Below are 23,605 nucleotides of genomic sequence, written 5' to 3' on the forward strand. Positions count from 1 at the left end.
CCTTACACAAAACATCCTGGACCCTAAAATAGTAATGATGGGCGAATATAATGGAATACCTGGCAAGTGACGTCGTATGGATTTATGGATCCCTATTGGTTGTTGAAACGTGGCATTTGTTTACAGTAGCAACTGTTCTTTCCATTCTATTTCGTGTAAGCTAAGCCCGTCAGATATCGAAAGTGTCGCATTCTGAATTCTTTCATAAAGATTCTTCCTCAAAGATTTCAATTCTTTCACAATATATTTACACAGAAACTTAACACAAAGGCAGGTAAGAAGCCACGTGAAACATAAACAAACTAATTATGCATCGAAGTTGCCAGGTGCACAAAACAAAGTTGTATCACGGTTACAATAAAATGGATAAACAAATAATAAATCTATGTTAAGAAGAAGAAATAGGCGAGAGAGAGAATTATATTTCCACTAATTCGAGGAGTGATACGGCTCTGTATTTAATCAACTTATCGTTAATAAACATCCTAACTTATGTAGAGAAACTAAGCTCAGCGTAATTGCGCCATTTTGCTGATAAAGATTAGTTGGTGCTGACGTCATAGGTCATATTTTGGATATGGAAGATCTTCCTGGTGTGCAAGAACCCAATTGCTACCAGACACTATTATTTTCTACATAAAGTAACAGTAGTTCGGGAGTTATAGAAAAAATTAGGAAATTGGGTACTTGCGCTTCAAGAATAAAATCTCCCACACCCACATATGTTACCTATGACGTCAGCACCAGCTGATCTTTATCAGCAAAATGGCGCAATTACGTTGAGCTTAGTTTCTCTACATAAGTTAGGATGTTTATTAACGATAAGTTGATTAAATATCGAGCCGTATCACTCCTCGAATTAGTGGAAATATAATTCGTTCTATCCTACTTCTTTTACTCAACTTAGATTTATAATTTTTTTTATGAATTATATTGTAACCGTGATATATTTTTGTTTTGTGCACCTCGCAACTTCGATGCATAATTAGTTTGCTTATGTTCCAGATGGCTTCATGTCTGCCTTTGTGTTAAGTCTCTGTGTAAATATGTAGTGATAGAATTAAAATCTTCGAGAAAGAATTTTTGTGAAATAATTTAAAACATGTCACTTTTGAAACTTGATGGGCTTGGCTAACTCGAAATAAAATGGAAAGAACAGTTGCTAACGTAATCAAATGCCACGTTTCAACAACCAATCAGGATCGAGATACCCATACTACGTCACTTACAGGTATCCCATTCTCTTAATTTTGAGCTCCAGAGTGATCAGGTAGAGATTTAATTTTTTTCAAACGAAAAACATGGGCAGAAATTACTTACATTCTCTCGAGGAAGGTACGGATATTTGATTTATTGACGTTTTGTGCTGGCTTCAATGTAACAACATTAATTTATTAATATTGTACTTACAACATTTGGAATTGTGTATTCCACAGAAAGCTGGTACGATTCTATGCCATCTTTTTCTATATCAGGAAAGTCCACATCTAAATTAATCAAAAAAATACATGAATTAAGAAATTATGTTACATATTCTGATACTGAAATTTAATGTTCTAATACGCTATGTCACCTTTATTAACAAATCGATCTCTAAATTTATGTAAGAATTTCAAAAGCGCTCATGTTTATTTAATGCAACTAAAAGGAGATGCCATTTTTTATGTCTTAAAAAACTAGATATAGGTGATCACCTGCTGAAACTAAAATCTAATATTCTGTTATAATCTTATTCGGTTTAAAAAACTTAATTTACTTATTTACTAAAAATTTACTTTATTTACTAACTAATTTACTAAATTAATTTACGAAATAAACTTAATTTACTTAAAATTTAATTTAAGAATAAACATATATATATACGAATTTCTTATAAATAATATTTTTTATTAAGTTCTAGAGTTTTTTTAAAAAAATTTAATAAGCGAAGTTTAATACTCTATTTCTGAAAATGGCGCGATACGTCAAAATATGGGAAACACAATTTTACAAAAATTAAAAAGTGTTTGTGATTTAATTTTTTCATGAGTTAAAAAATTACTCCAATACAGCATCATCTGGGCTTACAAAAATTTGAAGGAAAAAAAATTGAGAATTTTTTAATTTTTATGTAGGTGGAAAAATGTTTCCAAATTTTCGACTTTTTAATATTGTTTTTGTAGCTCTGGCGCCAAAGAAAATATTTTTAAAAAAATCACAGTTTAATTGCTTAGACTTGCAGCAAAGCGATTATTTTAAGTTATATTGATCATCTTGCAGTGAAGAATAACTTCATATTTTACGAATAACTTAAATATTTTAAAAGTTATTAAACTTTTTAAAAAATTGCCAGTTTAGCGACATTTTTTCACTTAGGTGAAAACTATCAAGATCACTGCCTTATTCTCAGTTTTTGCAAATTTTCATGAGCCCAGGTAATGCAGCATTGGAGTAAGCTTTTGAAATATTAAAAAATTAGACCACAAACGTTTTTTATTTTTATAAAACTGTCGCTTTTCTCCATATTGACGTTTTGTGACATTTCAAAATGAGCAAAAACAGCGCTGGCTCTAAATAGATTAAACTTGACCTAACAGTAGTGAGTAACCGTTGCAAACTCACGACAGTTATAAACATAGCATATTATTTGTAAAAAGCATGATTTCATATGTTGAGTTTTAGAATATGCACGAGTTTGATTTGTATGAGTTTTCGAAAAACAGCTTTAAAAAAGTTTAATAACTCGTTAAATAAATTCTAAATCCCAAATAATATTTTCATCAAGATGATATAGAGAGTTTTGAATTACAGCTTTATCACAAATGTGTGAAAATCACAAGTGTGTGAGGGAGCTTTTTTCAATTAAAGAAAGAGTTTCAAATAGTGTGAGAGATTCCCCGCTTTATTACGGAAATTCTCTTTTCAATCAAGTAGTTAAGATTTTCATTCCCTCTATATGCTTAATAGATGTATGTTGTGATTTCTTATTATAGTTGTCCCACACAAAATCACATAAAGCTTAAAATTCTCCGTAAGACTGTCAAGGTGCTCATTCAATTTACGAACAATTTAAGTAAGTATTTTGCTTTTAAATGTAGATAGATATAATGCAAGAATAATTGTATTTTTACATCAAAAGAATAAATTGAGACACTTTACCTCTTTTTGCACCAGATAAATCACAGTTACCATGCACTAAAGAGTATGCACTAAATAGCAGAGTGAGGATTGCCAGGTTCCTCATCCTTAAGACCTTTCAAGAGATCTCTAGGAAATTAAAAAATTTATTCAGAGCAGAAAATTAAATCATTCTGTTTAAATCAAATTAGTTTTTATTATTCTGAAAAGTTGATAAAATAGAACAGATGAGTATAATTTTGAAATTTTGTTTTGTTTTTTATTTATTTTTAGTGTACTATATTAGTTTGTAAAGGAATTTATTTTTTTTATCATTTTGCACAGCATTTTTATCATTTTGCAAACATTTTTATCATTGTGCAAACTGTTTTATGTTCTTCACCCAATAATTATTCAGATTATGCTTTCTGCTATTGAATCTACTCTTGTAAGAACTACTATAGCATTTTATACGTCGAAAAAAGACATGATACTAAATAACTTTTGTTCTAATGTTCGGATTTTCACGAACTAAGAGTGAATTTTAAAGATTCAAAAGAATGATCTCAAATATGCTTATTAATCAATGTTTTGAGTTACGAAATCAGACACAAAAAAGTACCTTCTCTTTGAAACATAATATCAATTTTTTTATTATTCTAAAAAGCTGATAAAATAAAACACAACCGTATAATTTAAAAAAAAAAAAGAAATGTTGTTTTCTCTATATTTATTTTTAGCATACTATATTACTTTTAGCACATATTTTATTTGGCTCAACAACTTTCAATGTTATGATGCTGCTTTCCTGCCATTAAACAATTATTGTAGGGAAAGTAATTTACAGGATGGTTTGCGATGCTCTACATTTACACCGGCTATTGGATTAGCGTTTAATGTAAGAAAAAACTGTATACTGCGTCGGCAAAATAAATATAATGCATGAATTACAATCAGCTTTTAGATCCATCTGTGTTAGGACGCCTTCCTGCCATGAAATTGCTGTTGTAAAGGAAATAAAATACAGAAAGGTTTGCGATGTTACGCATTTAATTACAATCATTTTAGATCCATCGATGGCAGAGATCTTCCCTATCATGAAACTGCCATTTTGTAAACCAAATAATATACAGAAAGGTTTGCGATGATACGCATTTCTTTCGATGCGATGTTAAGCATGCTATCAGATTAGACTTTGTTTAGTATATTGTTTAGTACTTTAAGAAAAGACAGTATACAGGTTCAGCAAAATACACTGCTCAAAAAAATTAGGGGAGCAAGCAAAGAAAGTAAGAAAGTCGTGCGAGACATCCACAGAGCTGCATGAAATGGATAGTGCATACGTATCAATGCACGATACAGAAAAAAAGACGTAAAAACATATGGAATTAATCTTTAATTCATGGAAACTATGGGAAAAAAACAAAAAGCTGATTTAAGGCAACAATTGGTTTACATGTAAAAGATAAAAAAGTAATGTTTGGAAGTGATGCAGTACTGTTAATAAGACATGTGATCTCCTCGAACAGCTAAGACTGTTGCTCACCTGTTTCCCATGGATGCGATGATGGTATCGATGAGAGTTCGGGGAATACAGTTCCACTCCTAAAGAAGGGCAATCTCCAAGTCACGGAGAGTTAATGGAGGGCTTGGTCTCGCAGCAATGCGTCGCCCGAGCACGTCCCAAACATGCTCGATTGGATTCAGGTCAGAAGAGGGTGTAGGGTATTCCATACGTTATATTGTTTCAGCTTCCAGCGTGCTCTTCACAAGACGAGCTGTATTTGGTCTCGCATTATCATCTTGTAAAACAAAGGAATCACTAATGGCTGCTGCGTAGGGTATGACATGAGGTCTCAATATCTCGTCTGCATATCTGCGAGCCGTCAAAATACCGTTCCGAATGATATGCAGGTCCGTACGTCCACCTATGCTTATTCCACCCCACACCATCCAACCAGCTCGTCTGTAGTGTGACCTTTCACGAATGAAAGTGGGGTTATTTCGAGTTCCCCTTTCCCTCCACACCAAAACACGTCGGGTGTCACTCTCCAGACTGAATCGAGACTCGTCTGTAAACAATACATGGCTCCAATCGCGTTGCTCCTAATCTTGATGTTCAGCAGCCCATCTTCTGCTAGCCGCACGGTGGCTCGAGGTCAATGGAATGCAGACTATGGGCTTACGAGCATAGAGACCTCCCTGATGGAGCCTATTCCGTGTTGTTTAAGTGGAAACTCTTTGTCCTGTTGCCACGAGAAACTGTCTTTGCAGCTGAGTATCATTGTCTGTTCTGTTACGACGAGCTGTTAACTGTATATACCGGTCATCAGCTGCAGTTGTTGCACGTGGCCGACCTTGCCCTGGCCGACAACTCACATTTCCAGTCTCCTGGAATCGATTCCATAGCCTTGCAACGACACTTCTGCTGACTCCAACAGCGTCCGCCACGCTGCGTTGTGTTTGCCCGGATTCCAGTCTGCCGATGATGCGCCATGCAATGGATTCAGGTGAATCACGTTGTTGACACATTTTCAAGTCACCCTTTCTCAAAAACAATAACTGAGAAATTAACTTTCTGAATTACGACAGTGACACAGACGTCTCTGCTACATCCCAATTTCTGCTCTTATCTTCTTTTCTGGTTTGTGACGTCATGAACTTTTATTTGCATATGAAGTTTTCTTCTTCTTTTTCCTGCTCGGTCTTACATTATAAATGATTACTTTTTTGTTACTTATCGGTGTAAATATTTGCGTAATTTCACTAAAACCATGTGCTCCCCTAATTTTTTTGGGCAGTGTATATATCTATAATAACAAAATGAAGGGTTAGTTTGTGTGTTATTCCTATAGCTCTAGAACTGTTTATGCTAGTGTCCTGAAATTTTAACAGTGAATATAGGTGTAATTTTAATTCTCGATCCTAAAAATCATTCAAAAATTTAAATTCGAAAATTTCAATTGGAAAATGGAATTTTCTTGCTGGCTTAGAACTCGTCATTTATATCAATTAAACTGGAAACTTTTATACCAATTAAACAAAACTTTTTTTTTCTTCAAATAACTTGAATGTAGCATCAGTGAGTTGTGATAGCTTATTGTTAGCTTTTTTTTTTTAGTTTATTGTACGTTCTTTAATACCTAATTATCTATATATATATTTCTCTTACACGGCACCAAAAAAAAGCCTCATTAAAACTCCCCGAATGGCAACGTTAGAAAATCGACCAATGATTGCTGCTAAAAATGTCACATGGCATATGTCACATGAGGTGGCTCAACATATAGCGCTTTTAAAAACGGAAACAATAACCAGAGTGAGCATTACCAGGTTGTTCAATTCAGATTCATGCCCTAAAAACATGATAATATTTATTTTAAACTCAATTAGAAATTAATTAGGCTGGCCTTCTCCATGACTATAAATAAGTCACAAGGTCAGACTTTTGAGAAAATCAGTTTAGTATTGACTAAACAAGTTTTTAGTCACGGACAACTTTATGTTGGCCTGTCAAGAGTTAAGTCATTTGACAGCCATTCAGTAATTGCTCCAAGATGCCAAATCTATAATTGTGTTTTCAAAGAAACTCTAAATGCTTAGTGTTAATTTCTTAGAGCTTTGCAGAAAAAAATGTTTTTTGGAAAAAATTTAATTGAAACTTCTATTGGCAGTAGGCAAGGGGAACTGCCAAAATCAAAAATTCCACGATTAGAAATGCAGCATGGCGACCTCCACGTGGTATTTCTCGGGTAATGCTAACAGCCATGCATTTTAATTTATTGTATGTAAAACATCCTTATTTTGTTCTAAAATGTTATGTACTTTATCACAAATATTAATTAATATAGAAATTGATTTCAATAATGCTGATCACCAAAAAATATTTCATTCGGCGATAAAAAAAATTTTTGTGTTCTTGAAAATGGAAGACATTTTGAGGGTTATTATCTCACAAGTTTAAGTTAGGGTTTAAAGTTCATATTTTTAAATAATAAAATTTTTTTCTAAAACTTTCAGAATTTCTAGCATTAACTAATTTATTATACACATTTAGTTGAATTTAGGTGAGTAACTGCAATATTTGATAATTTATTTTGCTAAAGCTAATGTTTTGATTTTTTCACCATGTACAATCTAAATAGCTAATATACTTTTTTAAAAGCCAATAAGAACATTGATGGAATTCTTCTACATAAGTACAATACTATGTCTTTGATGATAAAATACTATGTCTTTGATGATAATATACTATGTCTTTGTGCTAGAACATTGTGTTCATTGGCGAGCGAGCGCAGCGAGACATGGTTCACGGCGTGAACCACATAGGATTGCATTTCTCGGGGGTTGGCGAGTGTTAGCGAGCAGGGGGCGGAGCCTCCTAGTTTTCTATATCAAATAAACTCAATGATCAACATGAACGTGATAGCATAGACAGACTACGTTACCAAAATAATTTTTAAAGCTCTCTACGCGTTAAGTTTGTTTGTAGTTATGCTTTTGAAAATTTTTTCCAAATAACTAAATAATTTAAAATTAATAGTAATTGAAATAAAAAATTTGCCTTGAAAGACAAAACTAGTGGAGAAATAGCACTAATTCGTTCAAGAGAAGCGTAAGATCTTGGCATATCATTATTGACGCAAATGATGCTTGATTAGTTTTGTTTATACTGTACACAATTAATCTTTATATTGAAGATATGAGCGACTAAAAATGAGTTTTGCTTCATTTAAAAACGTAAAATAACCGGGAAAGGTGACGAATAGTAATAAATAATAATAAAAGATTATTTCAGCTTCTAGTTCCTGAGAAATCAAATTTTAAAAAAGTTGTATAGTTAAAACTTGTTTTCTCAGGAATTATTTGATCTATTTCGCACAAATTTTGTTATTTTGCCATTTAAAATGACATCCTTTAAGATGATTTTGAAATTGCATATCTCAAAACTTTTGACTTTTTGAAGTTTTTTGATTCGCTTGAAAAGTTCTCGAGATATGGCTAAATATGTCTAAAGTAAAATTAACGTTAAGGGGTCCAAACTTTAGATCGCTCTCCTGACCATACTATTGGGCACCTATTTCCCATGCTGGCTACCCACTATATTTTGAGCGACAGATATCAAAATTCGTTGAAAAAAGGGCGTGTTAATTAAGAGAAAATACGTTTTTGTGTGTTATTTCGTAAAATAAAATATTGTCTGCTCCAATTGATTAACATATTTGAGGTCCCCATCCCCTCGAACCATTAAGATCAAGTACTAGAAATAAGATGGTTAGAGGAAAAGTTATTTTGGGTGCTCTATTTATTAATTTATTTAATTTTTTCCCTCGCATTGTACGTTGATGCTTACTCAATGAAATCAAAACCATCTAAACCACTTTACGCTTACTGAATTCCCCTTAGATTTAGTTCCTGATTCCTATGAGATACAATTTAAACCCAATGAATTTTCTCTGGAATCACTGACTTCATCCAAAATATAAAAAAAATTCCAATTTATAAGGAGGCTTCACCCTTTTCTCTTTTTTCCACCCCTATTGCTCCGTCTCATTCCTCATTGTTTTGTTTTTTTCTTTTCTTAAAAAGCGATATTTTTTCAAAAATATATAATAAAAATCAAGTCGTTAATAAAAATATTTTGCTAATCAATAATAATTTGTTAATTAATAATTTTTGAATTAATTATCAAATGTTAATTTTTATTTTATTTCATCGTACTCCCAGTCCATTTTCCTACATTTCTTCATAGCTTCGAATTTCTATGTCTCATATTATTTGAGATGCAGCACTAAATGTAAAATTATGTAAACTATGAAAAGAGAGAGTTAAAATTACGAAAATGTCATTAAAAATTGCAGTATAATTTTCAAAAGAATTGAAATTTCCATGAAAAATCGGGCCAAAATCACAAATAAAAATGTTTCTGATTTTGGCCCGGTGATTTGGCCAATTCGTATTTGCATTTCCTCGGTCTGAAAAGCTACCCACCGAAATGAGTTAATGAATTCCATTGAGTAGGAATAATGAAAAAATTCAAAAATTTCTTTGACCATTGTTAAACAAAATATTAAAAATAATAAATTGCTATTAAAAATTATTATGGCATAGAATTATCTTTAGATAAACGAGTTTTATAATTGTGCGCAAAATGTTTTCTAGTTGCTTATAAAATACTACAGAAATACATAAAATACATAAAAAGTGAAATCAATATTAAAAGGCCCAAACTTTTGATTGATTTATTTTTAATTAATGATAATATTAGTTAATTAATATAAATTATAATGATAATAATTATAATGATTATAGCGATACTAATTATAATAATAATAATTATAATGATTATAGCGATAGTAATTATAATGATAATAATTATAAAGAAATTAATGATATTAATTACAATGATAATGATAGTAATTATAGTGGTAATAATTATAACTAGTGGGCTGCGCCCCCTGCTCACTAACGCTTGCCAACCCCCAAAAATTGCTACGCAATCTTATATGGTTTGCTTCGCAAACCAAACTCGCTTCGGTCGCTACTAGCTTAGGTACATTGCAAATGCACAAAATTCTAAGAATTCAAAACAATCATTCAAATCCATATAAAAACTTTTTTTTTAAAAATAAATTACATCTTTTTAGTAAATACTAAGTCACTAAAATAAATTTGAATTCAAATAAATGACATGTAATTCGATACTCCAATTAGAAATGTGCTATAGTGTGAAATCTTAAAATAAAATTTCTAAAACTGATATCTCTTTAAAAAGGTTAAAATTTTGGTTATAATTAAGTCTATTAAAAATTGAAGCAAGTGAATTGCAATGGAAAAACCTGCATAAACAAATAAATTCTAGTAAAACAAGTAAATTCGTGATATAAATCAAAAATCGTCAAATAAATTCGTAATATATAAATTCGTGAAAAAAAGCGCTTTCGACAAAATACTAAAATAGAGATCTATCGACAAAGACTACTCACTTCTGCCTAGCTTATGCTCTCTCTGGTTATTTCAGTTTCCGTTTTTAAAAGCGCTATATGTTGAGCCATCTCAGCTAGATTTGGCATGTGACATTTTTAGCTGCAATCATTGGTCGAGTTTCTAACGTTGCCATTCGGGGATGTGTAATGAGGCTTTTTTTGTCGCCGTGTAAGAGAAATATATATATATATATATATATATATATATATATATATATATATATATATATATATATATATATATATATATATATATAGATGATAATTTATACATCATTAATTAAATGTTTCCTTCAAACCATTAAGATCTGATCATTAAATCGGAAGTTATTTCGGATGATACTTTTTTTCTCACTGAACACAGGCTTTTGCAGACGTATATTTAATTTTCATATATTAATAGCAAAACTGACTAGTTAATTTAATAAATTATGATACAAAAAGTTATCATATCAATTTAATAACGAAACTGATATGATAACAAAATTTCTATGAAATTTAATCACGAAAGAACGTTACAACTGTTGAGATTAAATTAGTGTCCCAAAGCATGTGCAAAATATTTTTAAACTATTTCTCTCTTTATCTTTCTTAAATTACGTAAGTGTGACCAACATGTTTACAATTCGTTTTATTTTAGATTCGGGGATTTTTCTTTTAAATTCGGGAATCCTTTTTTCAACAGGAAATTCCACTTTAATTCAAACAGCTAAAGTTTTCACTGCCTTTATATGCATAATGGATGACTGTTGTGATTGAATTGTTGGTGCCTTTTTTTTTATTTGAAATAATAAAACCAGTTTCATATGTTCCCTTCGTCTTTATTTTGCCAATTAAAATAGAGGACAAGTAAATTAGCAAATAACTAAATAATCATGACATAAAAATATTAGAACTATAATATTTACATGTGCGTATGTACATGCAGTGCGCCATTAAAGAAAAAAAAATAGACCACCCAGAATAACTTTTAATCTAATGATTGGATTTTCACTCTTAATGGCTCGAGGGGGTGACCTAAAATATGATAAGATGTTCCCAAAAGTTTGGTTAGGAGAGCGATTCAAAGTTTGGACCCCTCAATGTTAATTTAACTTTTTACGTATTTCGCTATATCACAACTCTTAAGCGAATTGAAAAATTTGTGCGAAATAGGTCGAATAGTTATAGAAAAATTGAATTTAAAAGAAGTCAGATACTTGAAATTAAATTTCTCAGGAACATAAAATTCTTAGTAACATAGAATTTTATATTTTGAAACATAAAATTACATTTTTTTAAATGATGCCTAGAATTACATACCTTACATTTGTGTGTAAAAAAAATTTCATTTCGCTTAAATAATTTTAGAGGTATGGCGAAGTACGCAAAAAGTAAAATAATTATAAGGGGTCCAGACTTTGGATCGCTCTACTGACCAAACTATTGGGACCCTATTTCAAAGATTGCTGCTACCCCATATATTTTTGGAATCAGAAATCCGTAAACAGAAGGTATGTTTATTCAGAGAAAGTACGCTTTTGTGTCTGATTTTGTAAGTTGAAATATCGTCTGATCTTATTAATTAGCATATTTGAGGTCCCCCCTCGAGTCATTAAGATTGAGTCCTAAAATGTAAAAATCAGATCATTATATGAAAAGTTACAAAAGTTAAAGTTTTTTTCTTGTGCGCTGTAATACAGCAAAGTTTAAAACTCTTTCTATTTCACATTACTTCAGACATGAAATTTTTCTTTCTTATTTTGATGGCTCAAGTAATAATTTCATGTTACAGTAATACTGAAAAAATATTTGAGTAAGAAAAAATACCATCCTATTTACTATATATTATAGTGTAAAAAAATTTTTTCTCTACATAATGTGTTTTATGCATTTTATTTATAGTACAATTGGATTTCCTTTTCATTACAGGAGTAATATTTTACATTACATCAATAACTAAAATCAAAAATTGATATGAAACACTTTTTACTTCGGACATTCAACGAAGGCAATTTTTATTTCATATTTATTGTTAAATTACAATTTTAATCTTTTGCTATTACAGCATAAAATAGAGAATTGAAATAGCTTCATCTCTTTAATAAGGATTTAAAGTAATTTTCATACGCATACATTTGGAAAAGAAGCAGTCAACTGTTTTTTATACTATAATGGTTGCTCAAACTATTTTTGCTATGATATATCTCGTTTAATTTGATCTGACGCTCACAATTTCAGAATAAATATAAATTGCCTTGATACCGGCATCTGTAAATATTTCTTTCTTTTTTCGTTACAAATTAATAAAATTAATAATTTTATTTTTAATATAAAAAGTCAGTATCGTCTTTTCTTAAATTACTTTTTGGTATTTGATGCCCTAATCTAAGTTAAATTTTATATCACGCTAAGCTGACGCCTAAAGGCTATAGAAATTTTACTAGTTTTATAATGTTTAGTTACTTAGAAGAAAAAAAAACGAACGAAGAAGAATACTTACTTTTCGTATTTTTTTAATATTCTCAGCGTACTTTCTTTCTCAAAAGTTGACAGGAGGAATGAAATTTCACTCCCGAGTTTTTTAAAAAAAAACAATACTTACTCCCTTGTATTATCTTCCACTTTGTACCTTTTGTTTTCGTTTATCTATCAAATAATGAAAGAGATAAGATGCATAAAAGAAATATTTTTAATCGATAAAATTAGATATTCGTTTTCCTCTATGCACAGGAGAGAGATTGAACCTGTATTGAGGATTCCATCAGACAATGAACTTATCTTACCCTAATCAAACTCATTATCTTCCATATATAATAAAAGAATATTAAAACTTTTAATTTTACAAATTTATAAATAAAAAGGAAAATGCAACTGAGATAATTCCAATGCTTGGTCTATTTGAGGCAGTGATAAGTAAGTCCTTATTACAAATCCGCTAAAAGAATCAGCTGCTGACTGCCGGACAAAAATCAAGCATTGGAGATGAAAATGAGATAGTTCTCCTGCTTGCTCCTGGTCCGGCATTTAATAACCAATCTTTATTTTATATTTACAATATGGATTGGTCATTCAATGCCGGTGATGAAGTAATTTATAGAAAGTAATAACAAGTATTCGGGGGATATTATACAGTAGGGGAGAGTGGTGTCAATTGTAACATTTTTTACTTAACTATTTTTAACTAACAAAAAATCCAATATATTATTAGTATTAATTGACAGACGAGTAAAGTAGACTATCCTCTACTAGAAAAAAAATTAAATACCTGATTTTAAATATTATTATATTAGTTGTTAACAATTTTTGACAGTCGTGCACTTGTTACAATTGTCCCCACTTACGGGGTGGGGTCAATTGTAACAGTTCATAAATTCAACTAAAACATAGTTAATTATACATATTATCATAGTTGTGATATAATTTTTATTGATCAAAATAGTAGTGATATTTTAGGAGTAAAAATAATAATGAGCAGAGACCTAAAGGGTTAAACTTTTAACTTTAAGGGGTTAAAAATTTTAATTTATGCTGTGAAAGGTGACAAATAAAATAATGCACATGCAACATAATATAAATGATATAGGAAACTATTGGTGGTTCTTAAAGAGTTAAGTAATGGTTTGTAAACATAAGATTATTTATTTTCAGCTGTTACAATCGTCCCTTTACTTATTGTTACAATTGTCCCCAAGACGCCATTTCAGCTTCATTTGTTAAAAACAATGCTAGTTAATTAGCAAAACTAATCTTTTTTTTATTGAAATGTTAATTAAGGTGTCCACTTACATATTCAGTTACTAATTTTTATTTGTTTAAACAAAATTACTTTGTTACAATAAAATATTCTAATACCAAAAAAAAGTACTTGCGTAGCTTGAAAATATCTTTTGTGATGTAACTCTTTCAAAAGTACATAAAAATAGTTGCCATCAGGGGTGTACATGTAGTTTTGTTAAATACACCTTGTGCACCACCTAGGAACCAAATCTAGAACCCGACACTCGAAATTTTTGCTCTGTTACAATCGTACCCTGTTACAATTGACCCCACTCTCCCCTATATATTTGATTCAACTTTTGTAGAAACCAAAAGGTTTGAAAATAATAGTTTGCTTAGAAAAAAAACATAGTGGTCAATTTAAGGAAGTTACAGAAAATTGAAAAGTTCACATATCTTACTGTGTCTTGAGCCAACTTTATTGTATAAACTAGGAAAGGAGCATTATCTGAAACAAATCTGAATATAACGTGTACGTGTAGCGATGGCTAAGGCAGAATCTCAAAATTGCGAAGTCTTTACACTACGATTCCCAAACTTAAGTATCCAAAAAGCGCCTTTCTGCAAATCTATAAAGACTCGGTCACATTCCTTTCTGATATTTTGAATCATTTAATTCTTCTTAAGTAACATGTCAAATTGGAGTTTGCTTTTAATTTGATATACTACTTTTAAAAAAAAGAGACAAAACCTTTTAGAAATATGACAGTTATCTTAATATAAAAATGTAAACGTGTTAGTAGGAATAATATAAACAACGTATTTTATTAGTTACACAACTATAAACTTTTACAAGTTACACAAATCTTTCAAAAGTGACAATACAAAAGTAGGATGGAACAAAAATAAACTACTAGTTTACAGTTTATGTACAGCTGAAGAGTCTTTGACTGAAATATTCGAGGCATCGAACTATTCGAGCTCTCGTTCTTCTTCAAATCATTACAGTTCAGTGCCTATTGACTCTCATATAGGCTATACCAAAAAGAACCAGAGCACCTATCGCTAGACCAACGACGAAACACAGGAAACCTATCCCGCCAGCATAACCTAAAAATGTTAGGAAATATGAGTATAAGTAGTGTGCGCAAAATAAAAAACGGACCATCCTGAATAACTTTTGATCTAATGATCAATCCATCACGTTACAGGGCTCAATCTTAATGACTCAAGGGAGTGACTTCAAATATGCTAATTAATAAGGAGAAACGATATTTTCAGTTACAAGAGCAGACACAAAAATTTACTTTCTCTAAATAAACATGCTTTTTTTTTCGACGGTTTCAGATTTCTGACTACCAAAATATAGGGGATAGCCGCAATCTAGAAAATATGTTCCCAATAGTTTGGTCAGAAGAGGGCTCCAAAGTTTGGACACCTTAGCGAAGTACTCAAAAAGTAAAATTAACGCTATGTCTCGAGAAAGTTTTAAGTGAATCGAAAAATTTTTGCACACAATTATGTATAAAATTCCTTTAAGATAATTCCATGCAAAAAATGACCTTTATTAAATATATAATATTTTTTATTATTTTATGTAATAATGGACGAAAAAAAAATTTTAATTGTAAGGTATGTTTTTTGCATTATTTTTGAGGAATATAATTTTACATGGCAAAATACAAAATTTGAGCAAAATTGGGTGAATAGTTCCTAAGAAATTGAATTTCAAAAAAGTCAGATGCTTAACTACATTAAAAACTCTCGAGATATAACGAAATACTCAAAAAGTAAAATTAACCTTATGGGTAACTTTAGAGAGTTAGGTGTATGGGTAGTTTTAGAGAGCTCTCCTGACCAAACTATGGGGACCCTATTTCCCAGATTGCGGCTATCCCCTATATTTTGGGGGTCAAAAATCCGTAAAATAAGGTATATTTATTCAGAGAAAGTACGTTTTTGTGTCTGATTTCGTAGCTTAAAATATCCTCAATGCTTATTAATTAGCATATTTGAGGTCACCCTTTAGAGTCATTAAGATTGAGTCCTGGAACGTGAAGATCCGATCATTAAATCAAAAGTTATTCAAGTTGGTCTATTTTTTTTTCTTACTGTACGTACATATACCAGCTAAATATTTTAATTAATCTAATGTTTTATGGTATACATATGTCATGAGCTCAGTAACATTAAAGATATGTATTACATTACTGAGAATGATTTATTATGAATGAAGCACATTATTGAACATATACTATTAATAAAAAAACATTATTAAACATAACACATTGTTGAACATATATTATTGAACATCACGCATTACTGAACATACACATTATTAAACATATCTTATAGAACATGATACATTATTGAACACAACACGTTCTGCAACATGACACATTAGTGAACATAATACAAAGGTTGCTTTTATTATTGAAAAATGAATTACCATTTGAATAGGGCCTTGGGGCAAACTGGGCTTCAGCTGAAATAAAATAATACGTTTTCAAATTAAACAACATTTTTGATTGTTTTTAGTTTCATTCAAGCAAGATAAAAATAAAGATAAGAAGTTCCCACTGTAATTCAAAAAGTAAAAAATGTCAAATCACTTTTTCCAACCAAAGATTATAGTTCTCAAGTTTTGCTCAAGATCTTATGAAACATTTCCCCCCGTCCCGCAGTGGACTGATCGTTAATACACGGCTCCCAGCAGATCACCGAAGTCAAGCATCACTGGCTGAGGTCAGTGTGCGGGTGGGCAACCACTTGGATTAGTCTGCGTAGGGACCGAGGGTGTGCGGTATTGGTCCTCGTTAAACTGTTCTACCGTAAAGTGCTCGACTTCGCGTGCAAGTCATCGGGCTACCGTAGCAGGGGTGCCATCCCCTCTGCAGAGGATCAAAATTGTGATGGCATGTCTTCGGATCACCCTCAGGGATGTTTCCCAGACTGTTGCCAATAGTCCATTGAGCAGCTCTAGTGTGACGTAAATGAACTGCAACAACAACATTTTTCCTATGCCCACCTGGGGAATGACTTTTCTTCCTACAGGCAATCTGAAGGGCAGATTTGTTGGCTACTCTTCCAACGTTGCTCCCACAGTAAGTGCAGATAGTACAGAGAATGAAAAAACATCCATGCCTTGCTCGGGATTCGAACCCAGAACATTTCTGAAGATCTTATGAAGCAAAACTTACTCACTTATCATCCCCGTAATTTTCGATTTCTGCTCTTGATTTTTTTCTATTGAAAATACAAATCTCTACGCGAAAATGAACCGCCTCATTAAGTTTCCAAAGTATTTCGCTTTAAGCGAGCAAAAAGTGATATTTTTGAGCTATTTTAAAATCTAATAACTCATAGTTTGTTTTTAATGAAATAATCTAGAGTAATAATAATGAAACAAAATTTCAAAAAATTCATTTTTCAATTAAACTTAGAGAAAATAAGTCTATATTTTCAAGCAAAAAACGTAGGCATTTTATATTAAAAAAGAAATGGAATAATTTTCGGTAATTATGGAAGTTTCGCAGAAAAGTGATGTTCTTTTACGTTTTTAGTTTTAGATCTGATCCGGCAAAAATAGATTTTATTCTAGTCAACTTGAAAAACGTAGTTTTTTAAAATCTTTACTTTAAAATCTACATCTGAATCACGAATTATTACTTGAGAGAGAGAAAAAAAAAGAAAGCAAATGGAAATCTAACTAATTTCTCTTGAATGAAATCTTCAAAACCCATTTGATTGTGAACACGATTTTGCAATGTTGATAATTACCGATTTATTGATTATTTCAAAAAGAAAAACGAGTATTCAGCTAGTTACAATAATAATAAACTGCAGAAGTTGCACAAAATAATATTCATTTTTAAAGAAGACTTTGCTAAGAAAATAAAATTTTTTACTAGGGCAGTATGTCTGAAACCCAAACTAATGCGAAACTGAAACAAAAAAATTGTATGTTGAAGCTGATTAAGGATTTCTTGTCTCTTTTAATTATTGATTCGTAAATATATTCCGTCTTAATGCATAAAAGCTGCTTTTTTCCCCTCCCCTCGCCTTAGATTCAAGCAAGAGATTTTCTAGGTCTTTTCTATTATTTGTCGCCAAGTCACTTAGCAGGTTCTTCCATCCAATGAATACTCAAATAATGTTACTCAGCCGGTTCTTCCACAGAGTATCTTCGGAATGAATAGATTAAATAATTAGACGGTTCTTCCACTAAGCTCTGCAATTAGAAAGAGAAAAAATAACATTTATTTAAATATTATCGATGAAACTTTTGAGTCCTGTAAGGGCACGGTAGGAAGAGAAAATTTAAAAATCCCTGCAAAATATTCTGTCTTGAGTAACGGAAGATGAAAAATGGCTGTTCTACCAGCTATTCTTTATACAGGTTCATTTTTCTTGTTAGTTTAATGAAAACCCACCTTCTGGTGTCCAATTCCCCTCAAGCTAAAATATTTCATTTAAAATTTCAATTAATAAAAAAAAAGGTTTAAAGATAAACGAAAAAAAACAGATTGAAAACTAGATTGTCTTAAATTTTTTCAAAAAAATATTTTTTTAAAATTATCAATGTCTAACATGTTTCTTTAACACTCTAGAAAGACTTTTATGATATTTTTGAAACCAATAACTTCGATAATTTAAGAAATTGTTTACGAGTAAATGCATTGAAACTCTCACTCACTTCTCAAGAAATTTGTACAGACTTCGGAATAACTGGCCTTCATCTTAGCTGGATCGCTGTCCAGAAGGAGGCAGCTGGTGGCCAGCATGGACACGTCTTGGCAGAAATCGTATCCAAAACATGTTCCTTTTTTGTATTCCATGCATGCTTTCGAACATTCTTCGAGAGTGGCATTGGTTATGGGTGGGATGGTACTTCCTAAGTAGCGCTTGTTCGGGTACTTCCTGAATTCAGTGCTGAATTTTCCTGAAAAAATGTAATAAATAAAATCAATAACAATCACATATTAACGTCAATGTGTCTGGTTTGTTGCTCAGGAGATAGAGTCTCCCAATGAGGTGAACTGACTGATTGATACGAAATCCGCACCCGGATTGCAAAGATCACAGTGCTGACGTAAAATACCCTCAGTGATAGACGAATCATGGGTTAGAGTCCCAGTGCCATCAAGCTATCCGTGGAAGGTTTTCATGGTTTTCCTCTCCATGTAACGCAACTGCAGGTTAGTTCCATCAAAAAGACCTCCACGAAGGCAAAATTTTTTACAATACATGATCCTGGAGTTCCCCTGTCTCCTTGATTAGGTTCAAAAAGAAAAGGCTACGGAATTGAACATTAGTAGTCATAAACGCAAAAATCGGGTCGGCTGTTTAACAACGGTTATAAAATAAAATAAAATATTTCTGGTCTGAACATGCAATTAAATATTGTTTCTAAAAGCATAGATAACTTTGTATCGATTTTCAGGTGCTTATTTTGAAAGTATTTTCTAACAGACTAAATCCTGAAGTTAAATCACAGTACCTTAAACTGTGATGGCTTTGTTTCGCAATTTATTTTTTTAAAAACTACGGTTCTTAAAACTACGGTTTCTTAAAACTATGGTATAAAGTACGGTTCAAATAATTCAAGTCCTGCAGTTAAATATCGGTATCTTAAGCAAGAAGGATTTCGACTTAGCCTTTAAGTTATTTTTTAATACGATCTAACAGACCAAATTTCGCAATTAAATATTTGTAACTAACACGGAGATGATTCAGAGGATTTTTTCGTCTCTGCGAAAGTCAAAGGTAGATCAAATCTATGTGGTCTATGTCAAATCTATGCAGTCTAGACAAAATTCTGTAATTAACTTTCCATATTTTAAGCTACGATTGCTTTATACCGATTTAAGATCCTTTTGAAAAGTACGGTCCAAATCCTACAGTTAAATGTCAATATCGTAAGCCAGTTTGCCTCTTTCTCAATTTGCCTCGATTTTCAGGTCCTTTTTTTTTTCTTGTTGAAAATACGTGCAAACAGACTAAATCCTGTATTTCAACATGAGTATCGTAAGCCGGGGTGAAGTGACTTTATCTAGATTTTTTGGCGTCTTTTGAAAATACTCTCAAATAGACTGAATTCTACTGTTAAATCCCATTACCTTCCGTGATGGGTTTATTTGGAGTTTTATTTTTTTAAACGAAGTACGATCGAATTGTCCAAATCCGGTAATCCAAAATGGGTATCTTAGCTTTTTTTCAAATTTTTAAGTCCAGATGAAATATTTTTGTTGCTGTTAAAAATTTTCTTTGCTTCATATTTGACCCAGAATTTAAGACTTAACAGATTTTGGCTAAAATTATGAGTACACAAATATATAATTTTAAGTTTAATGCTTCTAGGGCTGTTGATACCAAACCTCTCGCCATTAAAACTTTGGAATATTTCTATAAGTTTTATGATATTTAAAGGACATTAATGTGCAGTTTGAGAATTAAAAATTTGTTTATAAAACAAATGTCATAATAATTATTTTTAATATTTGGCAATAATTTTAGAATTAGTTTATTAATTTTAAACGCCTTGAAATTTGGACGACTAAGAATACGCATATTTATGCTTAACATTACTTACGACAGTTAAATATAGCATTTCTTTAATATTTTATAACTGTGTCATAAAATAAGTTATAAATGTACTAAAAAGTTAAGTAACTTTTAAAATATTTAAATTATTTTTCTGTTCTAAAGCCCAGATATTTGTACAAGGCAAGATTATATATATAGCTTAAAATCATCGCATTACTCCAAGTGTAAGGCCCTTAAACTATGGCTTTTCATTTTCCTTGGCGACAGAGCATCGAAAAACAGCGTTAAATCTGTTCATCAGTCATAAGGTCTACCACAACAGAAAAAACTTAAAAGTTAGAGATGTTTCCTTGCCTCCAAATCACAAAACACTCGATATTTTTGTACATCAGATTGTCTAACCGACAATCGACAGAATCGAGTTCCCAGCTGTTAGTTTCTGCTTATATATATACTTTTGCATTAAAATCAACTTCTATATACTTGAAAGTAATTCTTGAAAAATTTATACTCACTAAAGTAGTGGCCGCAGTTGGTGTCTCTGACTTGGACATTTTCTCTAGTCTTAGAATTCGGGTAATGTACTGTGTGCAGCTTGCATGGGGCGTCCTTCGATTGAGGACAGTGGTCAAAGGACAGGCATTGATAACTAGTGGATTTATGACAAGCTCTTGCGCATTTCTCTACTGTGTCAAGTTTCAATACTTCTTGAGCTGTAAGACTTAAAATATTGCCGGGGCTTCTGTTGAAAAGGTCGGCGTATTTTCCTATAGAAAAGTTAGAAACAGATAAAGTTAGTTCTCTTGAAAAAACAGACTTTTCATTTTCTAACCTAAAATAACTTTTTTATATAAAAAATGCTTGCTCACTTAACATCTTTTTATCAAAATTATGCCATTCAGTCTTTTTTTCGAAAAAAAGAATTAAAAAATTTCAAATTTTACAAATATTTGTTGAAATATTAATTATTTTTGAAGCCTTGAAATTTTGAGTTACTCCTTTCAAAATTAAAATTTTGAAGCTTTTTATTCCTCCTGGCAAGAAATAACAAAAGTTCTCATTTTATTACACATTCTAAAATAATAACAGAACTCGAGTTGAGCGAAACAAATCAACCAAGTGATTACAATCATGCGATTCAGTTTAGTGCAATTTTTTTCAAAAGATTCAATAAACAACAAAAAATTGTCCATTCGATCAACAGATTCAAATATTCTAATTTATGAATTTCATTTAATGTATCTCATTTAAATCAGATGATTTGAGTCAAGTTGTTTTTCGAACCAATACAAATGAACTTATTCAAATCGGCAAAGTAAAATAATTGTTTCAGGCAAATAGATTTAAGCCAACCCAAATAGAGTAACTAATTTAGTAAAAGAATCAAATCCATCAACAAGTTTCAGAACTTCATCGTGAGACACTAACGGTTTTAACAAACGATTATACTCGAAGAAAGTAATTTGTATTATGAACTTTAAATATATTTAAATATTATCTCGTTGCCAAAAGAGATGAAAAACTCACGAGTCACAATGATGCATAAATTGTTATCTTCCATATTGTCTTTGGCGATGTCTTCCCCGAAATCGGATGATACAATGCACTCTCCACCATTCACGCAATAAGAGGCGGTCTCACAATCTTTGAAGTCCAGGCACACTCTTTGGCACTCATCAAAACCCAAATTTCCGAGGTTCTTCACAGATTTTCCAGCAGTTGCTTTCAATTTCGCACCAGCTTTCACCACTCGCATTCTGGGATTGGGTTTATCTGGAAAAGAAAACACATTACATAACAAATTTTGAGGTTAGGTGAGGGTTATAACATTTTAAAATGTTTTTGCGGTTAATTAAATAAAAAATATATATATAAAGTGTCGCATATATAAAAGATTTTTACAGATAATGAAATTTTTTAAAAAAAGAAGCTGTTTTTAATTGAAACTATTAGCCTTCATATTACCAGAAGCAAATTTTGATTTATTTTTTAACAAAATGAATTTCCCGTTCTCTGTACTGGGGGATCAGTAATGAAATCGGTATTCAATCATTTATTCAATCATTACTAATAAATCGGTATTAATCATTACTGTGAATTCATACACAAAACTAAAAAAACATGTGCCAACACAATTAATTAAGCTAAAACAATTCTAATTTCTTCCATAACTATTGCCCTTCCCAGTCAATTTATGTTATTAAATTAAGCAGAGTTTTAGAAGTTCATCCCATCTAAATAAAGCTTAATCTTATTCAATATCACTTGCCATAATGCTATACCATGGGGTTAACTCGTGGTTGTCAAAGATTACCGGAAGCAGCAATTTTCTCCGATATTTATCATATACACTCTTCGGGCCCATTTGCATCATTTTATCATGATTGACTCACTTTAGTGTAATTTTTTAACATGATTGACTCACTTTAGTGTAATTTTTTAACATGATTGACTCCCTTTAGTGTAATTTTTTAACATGATTGACTTCCTTTAGTGTAATTTTTTTAACATGATTGACTCACTTCAGTGTAATTTTTTAACATGATTGACTCACTTTAATGTAATTTTTTAACATGACTGACTCCATTCAGTGTAATTTTTTTAACATGATTGACTCACTTTAATGTAATTTTTTAACATGACTGACTCATTTTAATGTAATTTTTTAACATGATTGACTCACTTTAGCGTAATTTTTTAACATGATTGACTCACTTTAGCGTAATTTTTTAACATGATTGACTCACTTCAGTGTAATTTTTTTAACATGATTGACTCACTTTAATGTAATTTTTAACATCACTGACTCATTTTAATGTAATTTTTTAACATGATTGACTCACTTTAGTGTAATTTTTTAACATGATTGACTCACTTCAGTGTAATTTTTTTAACATGATTGACTCACTTCGGTGTAATTTCTTTAACATGACTAACTCATTTTAATGTAATTTTTTAGCATGATTGACTCTTTTTAGTGTAATTTTTTAACATGATTGACTCACTTTAATGTAATTTTTCAACATGATTGACTTACTTTAGTGCAATTTTTAACATGATTGACTCATTTTAGTGTAATTTTTTAACATGATTGACTCACTTTAGTGTAATTTATGTGATACTGGACAAAACATGACTTCAGCCCATCCTGACGAATGCCCTGCTTTGAGGGCCTTGATATGTACTGTGAAAAAGTATTGGAGAGCCCACAGTCAAATGACATGATAGCCAATAGACTGGCATTTGTAAAATAAATAAATATCCCGGTGCGGCTTCAC

The 23,605-nt window shown here is 31.2% G+C and overlaps 3 protein-coding genes across 4 annotated transcripts in view; all 3 read right to left on the bottom strand.

Moving 5' to 3' along the window:
* Positions 1-12,665, bottom strand: part of LOC122271019 (uncharacterized) — a 60,277-nt gene extending 47,612 nt beyond the window's left edge. The window contains exons 1-3 of the mRNA XM_087165411.1: positions 12,565-12,665; positions 3,139-3,246; positions 1,411-1,487 (exon numbers count right to left, since the gene is read on the bottom strand). Of these exons, the coding sequence (XP_087021537.1) occupies positions 1,411-1,487; positions 3,139-3,223 (162 nt within the window). The 5' untranslated portion in view covers positions 3,224-3,246; positions 12,565-12,665. The remainder of the gene's footprint in view (positions 1-1,410; positions 1,488-3,138; positions 3,247-12,564) is intronic.
* On the bottom strand, positions 4,834-5,628 carry LOC147807549 (uncharacterized). Its single transcript, XM_087166682.1, has 2 exons — positions 5,397-5,628; positions 4,834-5,168 (listed from the first exon to the last, which is right to left on the bottom strand). The coding sequence occupies exons 1-2, from the start codon at positions 5,626-5,628 to the stop codon at positions 4,834-4,836; spliced, it is 567 nt and encodes a 188-aa protein (XP_087022808.1).
* Positions 12,666-14,584: 1,919 nt separating the features above from the next.
* LOC107442687 (uncharacterized) overlaps positions 14,585-23,605 on the bottom strand; it is a 37,179-nt gene continuing 28,158 nt past the window's right edge. For both annotated transcript variants that reach the window (XM_043053255.3, XM_087165410.1), the window contains exons 20-24: positions 21,855-22,100; positions 20,843-21,094; positions 18,478-18,723; positions 16,231-16,266; positions 14,585-14,891 (exon numbers count right to left, since the gene is read on the bottom strand). In XM_043053255.3, the coding sequence (XP_042909189.2) occupies positions 14,791-14,891; positions 16,231-16,266; positions 18,478-18,723; positions 20,843-21,094; positions 21,855-22,100 (881 nt within the window). In that variant the 3' untranslated portion in view covers positions 14,585-14,790. The remainder of the gene's footprint in view (positions 14,892-16,230; positions 16,267-18,477; positions 18,724-20,842; positions 21,095-21,854; positions 22,101-23,605) is intronic.

Source organism: Parasteatoda tepidariorum, chromosome 6 (genome assembly GCF_982258835.1).
Source record: "Parasteatoda tepidariorum strain Cologne lab strain chromosome 6, Ptep-v5.0, whole genome shotgun sequence".
Classification (NCBI taxonomy): Eukaryota; Metazoa; Arthropoda; class Arachnida; order Araneae; family Theridiidae; genus Parasteatoda; species Parasteatoda tepidariorum.

Coding starts and splice junctions, on each gene's coding strand:
- LOC147807549 (XM_087166682.1), bottom strand. CDS start 5,628: ATGTGTCAACAACGTGATTCACCTGAATCCATTGCATGGCGCATCATC. Junction 5,169..5,396: donor TATACAGTTAACAGCTCGTC/GTAACAGAACAG, acceptor TATTGTTTACAG/ACGAGTCTCGATTCAGTCTG.